The sequence below is a fragment of the Folsomia candida genome, unplaced genomic scaffold (assembly GCF_002217175.1).
Source record: "Folsomia candida strain VU population unplaced genomic scaffold, ASM221717v1 Fcan01_Sc032, whole genome shotgun sequence".
NCBI lineage: Eukaryota > Metazoa > Arthropoda > Collembola > Entomobryomorpha > Isotomidae > Folsomia > Folsomia candida.
This window is the reverse complement of record NW_019091224.1, coordinates 54162-69576: the sequence shown is the minus strand read 5'-3', so window position 1 is coordinate 69576 and position 15415 is coordinate 54162. Positions and strand designations below refer to the sequence as shown.

General features: G+C 36.0%; 1 protein-coding gene and 1 pseudogene across 1 annotated transcript; both read right to left on the bottom strand.

Annotated features, from left to right (window-relative positions):
- Nucleotides 1-5690: 5690 nt before the first annotated feature.
- On the bottom strand, nucleotides 5691-11557 carry LOC110860385 (annotated as a pseudogene).
- Nucleotides 11558-14203: 2646 nt separating this feature from the next.
- Nucleotides 14204-15108, bottom strand: LOC110860476. The gene is made up of 3 exons (XM_022109523.2): nucleotides 15004-15108; nucleotides 14740-14879; nucleotides 14204-14646 (listed from the first exon to the last, which is right to left on the bottom strand). Exons 2-3 carry the CDS (start codon nucleotides 14837-14839, stop codon nucleotides 14351-14353), a joined length of 396 nt encoding a protein of 131 aa, XP_021965215.2. The 5' UTR covers nucleotides 14840-14879; nucleotides 15004-15108; the 3' UTR covers nucleotides 14204-14350.
- Nucleotides 15109-15415: the final 307 nt, after the last annotated feature.

Below are 15415 nucleotides of genomic sequence, written 5' to 3'. Positions count from 1 at the left end.
AAGCTCCATCTAACGGTGAAATATATATCTTATAACTCAAGAGGGGCTGAATACCGTCACAAGTAACAAAATTGAATTCGATGGCTCCCACCAGGATTATAAACATATTACCATCTGCTTCCCTGAAATTTGTGATTGCACCTAATCGAGGAATATGATAGGATTGTCGGGCACTACAATCTGTATTAATGGAAGACAGGTTTAACCAAATTGCACCCTCTAATAAAATATAGTCGAGTAGTTGCGGAAGGGTGAAGATTTTTAAGGCATTTTTTGCCCGGGTAAAATACGACGAGTCAAATTTATCCATTTGATATTCTTTCCTTAAATACTCTTCTACCGTCTTAGAAGTCCATGACTTTTCTACTCTACCAAAAATTGAGTAACTTTTAGGTACAAAGAGACGACCTAAAAGTTCCGATTTTGCGTTAACGGAAACTGAGTTTTGCTCCATTATGACTAAACGAGCAAGAATTTTATGCCAACTGGTTTTTGTTGTCGTTCTCAACACTAATTTATGGTGTGTGGGACAGTGGATGCAAAAATAATGAATGGATGCACCATACGAAGGAATATTTCGAATTGCAAAAATCTTAAGGACTGCGTAAGCCTGAGTTCTGTCGAGGAACTTGGTAATTTGAGAAAACTTATGTCGAGGTACGACAACAATCAAAAATTTATATGATGTCGGAATTCGCGAAAACATCAAAGAAATGATAGCTAATTTACTAATTGCGGCTTTGTAACTGACATCGATAAATTTTGCCAGGTCAAAGTTGAAAACGTATGAGCATAAGGGGACTCTGGTGTATGGTGGAATACCAAATTTTAAACGGACAGGAAGTATCACTTCGGAGTAATTATTGTATGCTTCGTTATAGTCACTTGCAGAGAGAAGTAGGACTGGCTGCCTGAATAGAATAGTTGCCGACAAGTCTAAGTTTCTTAGTGGAAATGAATTTGGTTCACATATGAAGGTCGGGATGCAAATACTGAAAAATTGTAATAAATCAATCGCCGTTTCCATGGTGACCGGAGAATTTAATTTTGTGTTACACAGGTCTTACAAGTTGCGATAGACAGTTCAAAAATTCCCGGGGATTTGAGGCTTCCAATTTGTATAAATAGACAGCCAGCAAACAAAAAAGTACAAAAGAGTACAAAAGAGTACAAAAAATAACCGAATAATATTAACAAACTCGAATTTTGTGAAGAATGCTTCATGAACAACGTTTTAAAGATATCAGTAAAATAAATATTGGGGCCATATTTAGGTATTCCTTTGTTCTGCGAAGCTTCGAAATCTAAGCAAACAAAATTTATGGATGGATGTACGTAAATATCGAATAATATCTAACAAGGGACACTCATGACCTGTCGTTCGTGTCCAGGGTACCCACCACGTTTTTGAGAATCCACTAGGATCCTAGATGAAGGTTCCATTCATATTTCCGTGTAAAACTCATATTTGGCGCCGTTGTGTGGCGCCAAACTTAAAAATCAGCGTTTTCGGCCAATTTCAAACCTCTCTAACTTTTGCGGTTTTTGGGGGATTTTCAAAATTTTGGGCTCAAAATGATCGCAAAGGTCAAAATTTGAAGAAATTCATAAATAATGAATTTTTTTTTATTTTTTGGGCATTTTAAAGATTTTTTCGCCGAAATTCCATGTGTAAGAAAATCTCAAAATTTTGACAAAAATTGAAACAAACAATATTTTGAAAAACTTGATAGTATACGAAAGTCTTGTTCAGGATTTTTGGAAATTTTTTTGAATATCCGCCCAAAATTTCAAAAGTTATGGCGGTTTTAAAAATAAAAACCTATAAATTTGGCGAATTTGACGCCACCCCGACTGGAACATAACATTGATATAATATTATGCTAGTATTACGGTTGTTAAATTTGTGTTAATGTTGTATTTTGGTTAGAAAATCATGTTAAATCTTGGTTGGATTAATATTTAGGATTTAAATAATTTCCTAATATTGTATAAATATTTATGCAATAATAATCTGAATGTGCCGTGAAAACTGAATGTTTTGGGAATATTTTCGTTATATTGTATCATTAACTGGATATGAGGTTTCATATCTATTTCCCCAATGTTACAAGAATGTTATCGCATCATTTTTACGAAAAGTGGCGGTTGGGATTTTCTTTGTGCACTTCACTCACATTTCATTATTTATTTCATTACGATTGGGAACTTTGTAACTTTTTATAAGCTTACTAATAATTAAAATAATATATATGTATTCAGTCGTGGAGTTTCCTGATGAGGAGGCAGTTGAAGTTGTGCTCTCTGCCTGGGTAAATCCAGAGGGGACGTTATGTCGGTATCCGGATAAGACGGGTATAGGTGGTGTTACAAAATTAGTGAAAAATGGAGCACCAGTTCAAAATAATTGGCCCACATTTCGATGCCGGATTCTTAAAAGTTATGGTATGTCCTCAAATTAATTGGTTTTAATTAGTATTTTTAATTGCTGGCTTCATATTTATCCTTGTTTTTCACAGATGGATACTTAAACGCACGGGAGGCGGCTAATTTGGCGCAAGACACGTCAGCGCTCGAGTCTGACTCGACGAACCACCCACCGCTGAAAAGAAAGAAGAATCGCAAGTCCAAAAAGGTGTTAGAAGAAAGCGATTCGGAAGGCGAACACGCATCTCCGAATAAATTGCTAAAAAGTGCCGTTGTCGAGCCACTTTCGTGTCCATTACAGATAAGTAAGCTTATGAATACATTCTCATTTATTTTTAAATTAAAACACACTTTTATAATAAAGAGACCAAATGGATCAAGTGTAAAAGTAATAGAAAAAATTTCACATTTTAGCCTTCCCCACACCATTGGGCGAAACAGAGTCAGCAGATGTCCATGGTCTCCATTCCAGTCTGGGTTATCAAGGACCTAGCCCTAATCTATCAATTGGATTGGAAGAGTCTTCACAATTAGTGAATACAATTTACACAACCAGTGTACAGAATCTGGAAGTGGAATATGCGACAAAAGAAGATTTTACGAGTAAGAGTTTTAATATATATTAATCATTATTTAGTGTAGAATATATTATAAATTAATTTGAATTAAATTAATCGGTAAATTTGCATATTTTGTTTTTCCAGAGTTTCAAAAAGTAATTGTTCGGCAATTAGTGCAGGTTCAGCAGAATCAAAATGATATGAGTAGGAGTTTACTTTTGCTAAAAACAAGCGAGAGAAGAGAAGTGGAGGATTTTTCCACTCTACCACCCCATCCAGCTGGAACTGTCAGCGAACTCAAAGCAATTGAAGTCTTTTTAAAGGAAAAGGAAAATCTGAAGTTATTTGTGAGTAAAAAGGCCTTGACTTTACTAGCTTATCTGCATAAAAACGTTTAGATTGTTAAACTCATTGTTTTGTTTAGGCTTCCTCCCTGTCCTTAATTGGAGCCTCAACTACTGAATTACTCATTACGAGAATTCTTGAAAGATTTATGACATTGGAACTGGGTGCCAAATTTAGCAGAACTGGACTAGGGAAAAGCAAACTAGAATTTAATGCTTACACCAAACTCAATCTCGCAATAATTGGTAGGTTTGCATCAAATAATCGTAATCGGATGGTGCTAATTTGATATATGTAATTATTTTGTAGAATCTGTACGAGGTAACGACGGTTTTGAAAGAACAACGGAGGACGTTATAAACAAACTCATCGCTCGCTGGCTCCGGTTTGCTCCATTCAAAAAAACTGCCCGAAAGTGATTACAATGTCTTCTACTAGGAGTAAACGTCGCAAAATGTACAATTCGGTTCAAAAAATTCTTAGCGAAATTAATAATAATGGCGTAAATACGAGTAGTAGTATTAATGTAGAACCACAGACTAATAATATTGTAGAAGAATACGTAGAGCTAGATATATTTGAAGAATCAACGATCGAGTTTAATTTTGAGGATTATATTGATGAGGTAATTGAATCTGAATATAGCTCGGACTCAGAGGTGTCAGAAGAAAATAGTGTTGATTTAGATTTTAAGGATAAATTAGCAGTCTGGGCTGTTAAGCAGAACATTACTGGCCTAGCAGTAGACAATTTATTATCAATCCTATCTGAAAGTTTTACTGGTCTATGTCTGCCAAAAAGTCACAAAACTTTGCTTAAAACTCCCCGTCGTTTAGATTTAGATGTAATTTCAATTCCTGGAGGTTCGTATTATCACTTTGGGTTAAAAAAAACCGCAACTCAACTTCAAAAATAAGAATCGCACCGCACCGCAACCGCAACGCAACTTCAATTTAAAAAAAGCTGCCGCACCGCAACCGCAACGCAACTCGATACGATGCGATTTTTTTCGCACTTCAAAGTGCGGCGCAGCCGAAACTAGCAAGTGTGCAATTATGGATGGTTTTTAATCTTTTCTCTGCGACCTCACAGACAGTAAGGATTTCTGAATGAAGCTGCTCCTCATATTATGAGGAGGAGCTTCGATTCTTCAACTTATTGACAATTTCGGAATAATCAATAATTTTCGATCGATGGCGCGATTTTTGAACATCTGAAATTAATCTCCGTAACTCGTAATTTAAAAATTTTTTCGCCAAAATCGTGGGTTTTTAGCCCGAGTCAGGGCTTATGGAACCGGTCTGTCTGTCTGTCTGTCTGTCTGATTCACGATAACTCTCGTTAAACTTAACCTATCGACTTGAAATTTGGTACACATGTAGTATAGGGCAAATGAGGAGCTAAGTTCGAAGATGGGCGAAATCGGTCAAGTGGTTGACCGGTGAGGGTCATGTGGGTTGGTGGGGTATTATGCACCAAAATTTCAAAATTGTCGTAGAAAGCTGAAATTTGGTAAAGTAGTTGTTAATGGCTCCTAATGAAAGAATATGAAGTCAAATTTGAAAAAGTTTTAACCGGAGTCACCCTAGCGGGTGACCCATACCGATTTTTCAAAATCGTCCAATTGAGCCGAAATTTGGCATAGATGTTGCTAATGGCCTCTAATGCAAAAATGTGAAGTGAAATTGGGAAAGTTGTTATGCATAGGGACCCTATCGCATGACCCATACTGATTTTCAGAAGTTGTCTTAAAAAGATGAAATTCGGTACATTGGTACTCAAAGGCTTCTTAAGAACGAATATAAGGTTAAAAGCGAGCATGGTGTCTCCAGAGAGACCCTTCCGGGTGACCCATGCCGGTTTTTGAAAGATATTAGTTGCAGCTGAAATTTGGCACAGCGGCTAAAAATTACTTCTATGGAGCAACTACAACTTTGTAACTTCTAAATTTGAAAGAAGCGACCCCAACTGGTCCGTGTAGGCAAGGTGAAGGATTTGCAAATAACTTTACACATTTAGTGCTAAGTAATACAACATTGCACCAGCCCCACCACGGGGGTGGTAATAGTTGCTCGGAGAAGTCGGACACGGTAACAATCGGATCCTATCCCTGACTCGGGCTATATGAAGGCTGCACTGTAGGTTTTAAATACGTAACTGTAAGAATTACGTCCATGGGTTTTTTATAATAATTTCACCAAAATCGAAATCGATGCAAAAATTTGAATTGCGGTTTTTAAAATTAAGAAAAAAAGGCACTTTGCACTTTTTAAAATTAAGACACAAAGTCACATTTGCACTATTTAGAATTAAGCCGATGATGTTAATATGTATTCCACGCTAAATAAAGATTTCCAGTTTTGAAGTTATCATAGAATAACAACAATCATTTCATTTACGTATTCGCATTTAAATTCATGGTCTTTTTTACAAGTAAAATAATTTTATTACATTTTTGTTAGTAAGTAGGTATGAAATCCGGGCACAAATCTGTCACTATAAATCTTAAAGCCTTGATACAACTTTAATCATTTCGGGTGAATAAGATTTCTTCATATTAATAGTTTCCCCTACTTGATCCTCCCTTGTCTTCCGTTGACCAGGAAGTGCATCATCCAAAGCCAGAAGTTCGTCTTGAGTAAATATGTGATCCAGGAATTTTCGGACCATCATCATAACCACCAGCTAAAGAAAACATGAGTCAAATTATGAACTTTTTTACTAAGGGATATTTGTAGAAGTTTTACCATAAGTGGAAATCCAATCGCTGTTGTCTTAATGCTTTTGATGGTCCACAAAATAGCTAAACAGAGGACTTGGATGATGGTAAAAAGATGAACTTTTCTGAGAGGAACCTCCCTCAAGAAGGGATGATCTGGTTGATATTTTAGTGGCATTAGGAGGAGGAGGAAAATAGGTCCATTCTCATCAACGCGGAGAAGCCCATGTAAAGAAATACGCCGTATAGGACTGGCATCGGGACATTTTTTAGAAGGGGAATTAGGAGCACGGACAGTCCCACGGTTGTGAAGACGAGAAGATTGGAGACGCGTTGTTCTCGAACCCCCAGATACTTCGGCTTTTCTCCAGGCGCGGCAGTTTCAGACTCCATTTTTAGGGATCCAATATTCGTCAGACTTTCCACTGTTGCCGCGACAAACCAAGGAAGTCCGAATAGTGAACCGATAACGATTAATAGAGCAAGGACGAAGAGATCCAAATGATAGCCGCACCCTTTCTATAAATAGATTATTAAGTATGTAAGAAATCTAATCCAAGATCTAATCTAATCTAAGAGATCCTGAAAATATAGACCGACCTGTAGCTTATGATCTTTCCTGTTCACGATAACTGCGGTGATTTGCTGGTCTATAAAATAAATGGGGAAAATGGACAAATTATTACGTTTTCGTTGTATCCAATGAAAATATTGCACACCCATAAAGATCAGAATTGTAGCAAGTAGGGCCGGGATTGATGCGGCAAAAATGCTCCATAATGGATTTTTTCAAATGGAGGAATCCACCATCCTCTAGTGTCCGATGTAGGGGCGAACTTTTCAGGAATTTCAAGTTTTGGGGTGGGAATCCCTGCCAAATAATCGACCACCGATAGACAAGCAATGGCGAGAATTACGGCAAAGTCGGAGACAAGATATCGGCACCATGTCGGTAGAAATGGGCTGATTCTAAACTCCTTCAACATATATGTGACAAAGAACGTGCCGAAAAAGAGTAGCAGCGACATCTAGATTAATGAGGAATTGCTATTGTTAATTTAATGATGTAATAATCACGAATATTTTGTATGTAATCACAAACCAAAAATACGGTTGTGCCTGTTTCTGACTCCAATTGGGTAACGACTTCGTGTAATGTCTGGTTCATATAAACAATTGGTAAAAAGTATTTGCAAATATCAGGGCTGTTTAATTACCTATGAAAGTAATTAATTCTTAATTACTCAACATGAAAATAAAGTAATTAAGTATCAATTACAAGACTTATTTTTGCAGTAATTGAATTTAATTACTAATTACAAGTACTTCACCAAAGAGTAATTTATTTTTAAGTACCAATTACTAATTGAAAATCAATTACTAATTACTTCCTAATTAGTAATTTATTTTAATTGCAAATTACTTCCCATAAAATAAATACTATCCCCTAATTACTAATAACTTTTTGAGCCATAAAAATTCCTCGGCAAATTGAACTCAACTTTAGCATTTTAATATCGAATGCTTGAAAATTTAAACTTCAAATTGTGTACTTTTTACAGTCAGTCGTTTGCCGTTTTGCCCGGAGGACTTTTCCCAAGTAGAAATGGGGGAAATTCACGTAAACGTGAAATATCTGTGACTTGGCCGCATTGTCACATGGAATTAACGTGACATAGACGATAAGTGTGAACTTCACGTGAAATTCACGCAAATTTAAAATTTACCTGAAATCCACGTGAATTCCATGTGACAAATGCGGCCAAGTCACAGATATTTCACGTGAATTTTACGTGAATTTCCCCAATTTCTACTTGGGTTGTGATTATGTAAAGAAATTGATATACAAATTTCTCAACAGTGCATAAATTTCTAGTGATAATTTTAGTTTTACAGGTAATGAGAAACGAGATTGTTTGAGCACGTTTCCAATTTGTAGTCCATGGAACAATTGCGATGAATAATTGCTTTGCAGGTTGCAATATGCAAGCAATGCAATATGTAGCTGGGTGGGACCACTGTCCTCAACAAAAGGATCCTAAACTTCATCCGGTGAACGAGACTTACCTCAAATTTATCTCAAATTTACCGCAAACTATGCTCGATTAAGTAATTGAGAATTCAATTAGTAATTACTACTTGGTCAAGTAATTAAATACTTCCTATGTTAAGTACTATTAATCCTTCAAGTACTTAAGCATCAGATACTTTTAGAAAATTTCGGAGTATTTGAAATCAAGTATCAATTACTAATTACTTCAATTTCAGTAATTAAGGGAGTCCTTAAGTACAAAAGTAACAACAGCCCTGGCAAATATGCAATTTTTCCAGTAATAATTCTGCTTACTTGTGATCCTGGGATTTCTGAAAATTCATCGAAAGTCAGGTTGACAATGCCCAATGTGATGTGGTTCTCTTTAATATGAACCACATTCTTGACAGCCTAAAGAAAAAATCATAATTGACTTGACCCTAAACCCTATGCATGATTAATAACAAATTCATCACCAGATGTACCTCAAACATAAAAATTAAGGCAATCAATGTCGCAAAGTTGTCCTCAGTAAATCGTGTAATGTATTGAACCAATGAGCTAGCATCCAAGGCGACAAGCACCATCAATATTGCGGAAATCCATAAACCAACCCACAACCGAAATTCGAGATAGTTCAAGTCATTCGACCTATTACATGTATGTGTTTCAAATTTGCACATCATGTGATTTATTTGCAAGTTTCACTTACTCGGCAAAACTGACCAGAATTTTCTCAAATACCAATACCGGACCGGTCGACCCTAGTATGAGGAGTGGTTGCCCAGCAAATAGGGCAAATCCAATGCCACAGACGCACCCACTGACAATTGTCTCCATTGTGCCCATCGACTTATGCGTTGCTTCGCCCATTAATCCTCCAAAGGTTATCATGGGAGTCTTGTTTTTAAAATTTTAACAAATTACTTAAAGCCGTTTGGAGATATATTTTGATAATTGCTCGATGTTATTTAAATGGTTGGTAACATATGTAGATTTGACAAAAAATTTGCTTATGATGTGAGTGAAAGCTACAATTTTCTAAAATGTTAATTGTTTGCTCAAATTTTCAAAATTTCTTTACGGTCAATTAAAATCCAATGAATAATTATTATTAATTTTCAATTTAATTGTTAACCCCACCTACGGAATAATTTTGTCTCTAAAAGAAATTTCATGAAAATCTCGAAAATTTCGAAAATTTAAGTTTTCTTACTTATTTGCGAATATATTGTAATGAAATTGTACATTTTTTTTAGACCGCTCCCGTAATGTGAATCTACTCAGCTACATACATGCATAGCTTGTGCTACAATCCTTCTCTTGTAAATTAATACATGTGAACTTGTCCATTCAATTAAACTGTGAGCAATTAAATAAAATTGTGCAAACTTATTTAACTTTTCACTTAGAATCCAAACAAATTTCCGAATCTAAATCAAGAAAAAACTTACTAGGCAGGCGAAATAGAGGAACATCCAAGTTGATAAAACCTGTAGAGAAATTGCGTCCCGAAAATCGGAAGGATACCTAAAAAAAATTGAAGTTTAGTCTTTATAATTATTGAGTTAGAAATACTTCCAAATAGTAATTTATTTACCATCCAATTTTCCGCTGAAGATCTTTGTACAATCCTCGAAACAGTTTTCCTGACCTGGCCAGTGAGTCGTCTTGTTCTACTTGTTCACCCCCCGCATTTCCGCCATGGCCGTTGGTTTCATGCTCGTGAGGTTCTAACCTTATCGACGCATCCCAAATGGCCGGAGGAAGGATTGATGTCGTATTTAAAAACTGGTCAATCCCAGCTACCAACTCATCCCTAGACTCGGCACTGTATGCCAAATCTTTAAATCCTGGATCTGTCAGTAAAGTTCCCATTGCTCGTCCAATCTCCAAGTAATTTATGCCCTGGAAGATTGTCAAGTTTCCGGAGAAATTGTGTATTTTTCTAGAATATGAAAATCATGGAGACGTATAATTAATAAAAATGGGGAAACCTACCAAGTTGTCATCTTTTTCTTGTGGTTGATACACGACGGAAAGGATACTTCCACGCCGGGCTTGATCAGGGCGGAGGGAAGCTGAATTATCAAAAATGGTTTTTGCGAGGTTAAAATAACCTATTTTGCTAAATAGACAAATGCTTCCACAGGAAATATGTATGAAAGAGTGAAAATTAATTTTCAAGCAAGAAATTTTATGTTGTTGGTAACGATGCGAAATCGTGATGAATACTGTGGAATTATTATAGCCGGTCACCTCATATGCATATTTTGACGCATTCGCGAGAGACATAGAGTTAATTCAACACGGAAAGCCCGTATCAACTAAAATGGGCATAGTGAGATTTATGCAAATGAGGTGACACGCCTAAATGCGAGGATAATACCCTCATTGTTCAAGCTGGAGTTACCTTTTCGCGGCTTTGGGTTTGTTTTCCCTTTAAAAATTCGAGGAATTAGGGATGACGATTCCGTAGTTTCGTAAAGGTGAGCATGCGGTTTGAGCAGGGTTGAGAGGACTTTTGAGGACTCGGGTTCCCCAAGGGCTCTCTGGGATAGCCACTTGTCCACTAGAAGTTGACATGCTTCCTTCTCACTGCCACACACGAGGTTGAAATGAACTTGGCAATTGTTCTCCAAAATCCCGCGCAATTCGTTCAAGGCGCTGAGGTGAATGGCGGACACGTACGGTTTGCTCCATCGCTGACCACCTTCTTCAATGTCTTCTTCATACTTTACCCATCTATGCGAGAGGACGAAAGTAAGCTTTTTTTAAATAAATTAACCTTTTATAATGGACGGATTTATAGGATTTTACCCATCCATATATTCGGGTAAAATCGATGTACAGATTTACGTACAGTTTTGCGAATGGGGAAGAAATATAATTGGAAATTGATGTCATAAAATTTTAAAAGTTTAAAAAATAATTTAAAAAAATTTCAGAGAAAAATTACTTCATGATTTTTGATACTTTTAAATTTGGGATATTGTCAATTATAATTTTAAAATTTTAATGTCACAATTTTGTTATCGAATTTTATTAAGTAGCTGGCTTCTCTTAAAGACTGCATTTGTGTACAAATAAATCAGAAATATCGTCACTCCTGATTCCCGATTTTCTTCCAAATTTATAAAAATTCCAAGCTTAAGGGGTTAATGCAATGAGTAAGAAGGAGCTATTTCTTTACTTTTTTACCGGAAATTTTATTCCTGTCACAGACTCACCTTGCCGCTTCTCGCCACTCCTCCCTTCCTCCATCTCGGCAGAACTGCGCCATTTCGATGAACAGTGGATGCTCCCCCGAGGGGGGGAGGTCCTGATCAAAACTTGGCGAGTTTTTCATCGCTCTGCCAAAACCAGTGGAAAAATGAGACAATTTTTGGGACAAAGAATGATCCAAAGAATGCTCCTGGCCAGTGAATGATCCAGGATCCTGTTGCAGTTCATGGTTTTATGAGATTACTAATTTATCAAGGTTTTATACCTCTTGTCATTAATTGTGACTCGATTAAACGATGATATGCTTACATAAATAAATATTCTCATTCTAGAATTATCTTTATTCTTGTCCACTTTGGTAAACTAGTTTGGTGAAGATTTTTGCATCAAGTGATGAAACACCTGCAAATGGTAAAATTGGATAAAAATAGACAGGACAAAAAATTTGCAACTTAACGAACATGCAAGATGAAGATGATTATTGTATGCATTAAAGGATTACAGATATGTTAAAATAAGAGGCGTATGTATATATACATATGCACATACATACATATGTACGTATTTGGTAATCTCATTCTTGATAAAAATACCTGTCACTAATTTCTCTCACGGTTTTTGGGATTTTTATACCTTACATACATCAATGTGTATAAATGGATAAATCATTCAATCATTCTGTATAAAGATTTATGAGTAGTTCTTGTCTGGACATGTTATGTGTTTGAAAATACGAGTGTGTCATGCACACTTGTGAAGAAGGGTGTTACGGTTGTGTAAAAAGTTTTACAACAAAATATGGCCCGTCATCCCCACTTCTGTAACAATTACTATTGTATGAGTCTCCATTATGTACACTCTTAGCAACCTGGTAATAAAAAACAAGCGGAGTAGATATATGACTCTACCTTGACGGAAATAAAAACTTACACCATGTTGGTATAGATTTAGTAATAAAATAACACTTTTTGGTAATAATTTTAATACTAATTTGTGTTATTTTTCTACCATATAGTATTGTTTTAATACTAAATCATTACTATCGCGGTAGAGTCATATATGCACTCCGCGCAGTAATGATTCATTAAAATTTTGTTTAGAGTGTATGCACACAATTGTATCCACTTATATGTTTATACCTTTTACATTTGAATGGGTGGAATTGCGATTTTTTCACGTATCTTCAAATCTGATGAATAGTGATGCAAAAGAATTAAAAAATGATAAATGTATGTATTAATTGTGCAGCGCTATTTTTGTGCTTTAAATCTTTGTAAAGATAATAAACAGTCTTGTCGTGGGGGAATCATGGGTGAGATATTTGTTAAAGAAATAGTGATTATTTTATTTAATGTGCATGAGCAAAGTTGGAATTTAATGAGTAAAATATATGCTACAGATCAGTCGTATTTTGTTTGTAGGTGACAAACATGATTTCTGTGAACAAATTGTGTAATAAAACTTTTGGGACAAACCTGAGTATTTACATAATCGTGTTATATCTCCATGATAATTGTAGCATTAAGAAGGATTTTAGTAGAAAGGGGAGTAACTAATATTTACACATACATATTTGCTCATTGCTGAAAGTTCTGTGAAAAAGGAGGATGTCGAGTTGTGGATGGATTTGCATGCACTGGATTTGTAAGCAGGTGGTGGATGAGATAGTTTTGGGTGTACTCACGTTGTCCAGGTAAGGTCAGAGTTATACATAGATGAGGATTTTATGGTAATGTTATTTATCGAAATAAAAAACAAGTGGAAGAGTTAATGCAGATTTTGTATTTGCAAATTTTTCGAAGATATATAGAAACGTGTAACTACACACTTTCTCCAGAAATTATGTATTTATACGTTTGACGTAGTTTATATTTTGGAAATATTTTGGAGGTAAATGGGCATTTATTTGGCTGTACTTAAATATGCCGTTTGCAAATTTTTAATAAATATAGAAGCACATGAAATGTTTGGTTTTGTCGTTTTAGTGATACGTAAGGTGTGGTTCATAAGTCGTGGGACGATAATTCCCAAACTCCCCACGGGAGGGAAAAGCAATATTTTTTTGTCGGATATGTTTTCACTTATAAAGTAACTTATCTAGTTGCCAAGTTTTTTCACAAAAAGACAACATATAGGAGGGGGCGAAACTTGGAGTAAAAAAGCTACAACTTTTAGAAGAACGAGTTGTGCACTTTTACAGAAATGTCGTTGTTCTCGACAAGAATAACGAGCCCAACCACAATTTCTAAAAGTAAGGAATGTCAAAGCTATCTATTTATCGTATAATAGGAACGTTTGATACAACAAAATCACCCAAGTTAAAAAAAATTTCAAATATCTGAAATTATATATTTCGCGCAAGGGTCCAAGGTTTCCAAAATGGGCGGAATTTTCAAAATCGGTCTAGAACCGACCATATACAGTGAATTTTCAAACTCTACATGCTATTGCTTATGGCGAGGTCGGCCATTGTTGGAGCGCGAAAAAAAATACAATCAGATGGTATGTGTAGGTACTAACTAATACGGAAAATGCAAGTATTTGCAAAATTCCGCAAATTGCAAACCTTGGGTCAGTAAGTAAATATAGATCTAAAATAATTTTATAAAGAATTTTGTGACATCTGAATTTGTTACCATGACGGAGGTAATGATGGACACCACGGCGGGGGAGTTATATATGGATCCGGCTCGGTGTTGAAGTAACACCGAATTCGGACTATTTGCAGTGTACGAATTATTTTTATTCGATTTATCCCAACAGGTATTAATATTCATCTGATGAAGAGAAAAACTATTATTTTAACCTCACCCACCCGTCAATTTCCAAGATGAGTGATGAAGACTACGTTTTATAGTTTATCAATAATCTAACACATAATTATTAGGCACTATATCATTATTAAATTTCGGTAAATATTTATTAATTCATAAAAGTCAAATGGATTCGGTTAGATTCATGTAATTATAGGTCAAAAATTAATAATGGAAGTATTTAGTGAATCATATTTCTCCACAACCAGCCCCAAAAATCCAGCGACTTTTAAAGTCCAGCGACGTAATTCTTGTATTGGCCCAAGTTTCCCCCTCCATTGTCCAGACTGACGGTGCAGATCCCGCTAAAAGTGTTCTCATCGCTCTTGAGCGCCTGGCCAAGTCCGTTTCTGATCTCGACCGGCCCAATTCCTTGGCAGGTGAGGTACTCACAGCAGGGCACGTAGGTGAAGGACGACGGGTTGTCCGCCCTGTCCCGCTGCATGATACAATTCCGCCCAATGTGGGCACATTGCCCTGTATTAACCGATGTCCCGAGAGACATTCGAGCAGTGCGATGAGTACCTAGGAAATATGAAATATTTCTTATAATTCTTGTCCCAAATTCGGAATTCGTGTATGTATCAGTAAGATATTACAAAATTTATAGTTAATTACCTTTAACCGGAAATTGGATGAATGTAAAGGTTGCACCCTGACCAAGACCACACATCGATGCCACAATCAAATATAAAAATATAGCTGGTTTGACTTCCATTGCAGAATACGCAGCGGCCGGTTTCTAATTAATTTTAAATCTGCGCAAAACAATGGAATTATTAGAAATTGTTATTAGAAACTGTCTAGGACGAAGTGTTTTGGACGGGAATAAAGGAAAACTTTAGAAAGGGAGGAGAATTAATTGAAACTAAATTATTTTACCTTTATGTGGAAATCTTCCCCGAACTTTTGTACGGCTTGGGAGGGTCTTGTAGGCTTGAAGTAGAAGCGAGCAAGGGACTGATGTTGCCGTTGGTGAGGCATTTTATACTCTGGTTGGATTATTTGGAACCATTCGAGCTTTTCTAAGAAATAAATTTGGGACGGATTTGAACCGGCGAGTTGGGAAATGGATTAGAAGAAGGGTGCTTTTTTTAATTTAGGAGGTTAGAGGGTTCCTTCTTTCTGAGAACCAAGAGAAAGTTAAGTCGACGTGAAGTCAGGTACTCAATACGATATTTTTATCTTTGTACCTTTTTGATTATGTACTAATTCCACGGAAAACGGTTTAATATGGGTTGAAAATTTTGGATTTTGAAATTCATAATTATGTCAATATAGTAATGGTCATAAT

Excerpts from the sequence above, each read along its gene's own strand:
- LOC110860476 (XM_022109523.2), bottom strand. The coding sequence starts at position 14,839 with ATGGAAGTCAAACCAGCTATATTTTTATATTTGATTGTGGCATCGATG. Across the intron at positions 14,647-14,739 it reads CATCCAATTTCCGGTTAAAG|GTACTCATCGCACTGCTCGA; the intron begins GTAATTAACTAT and ends CATATTTCCTAG.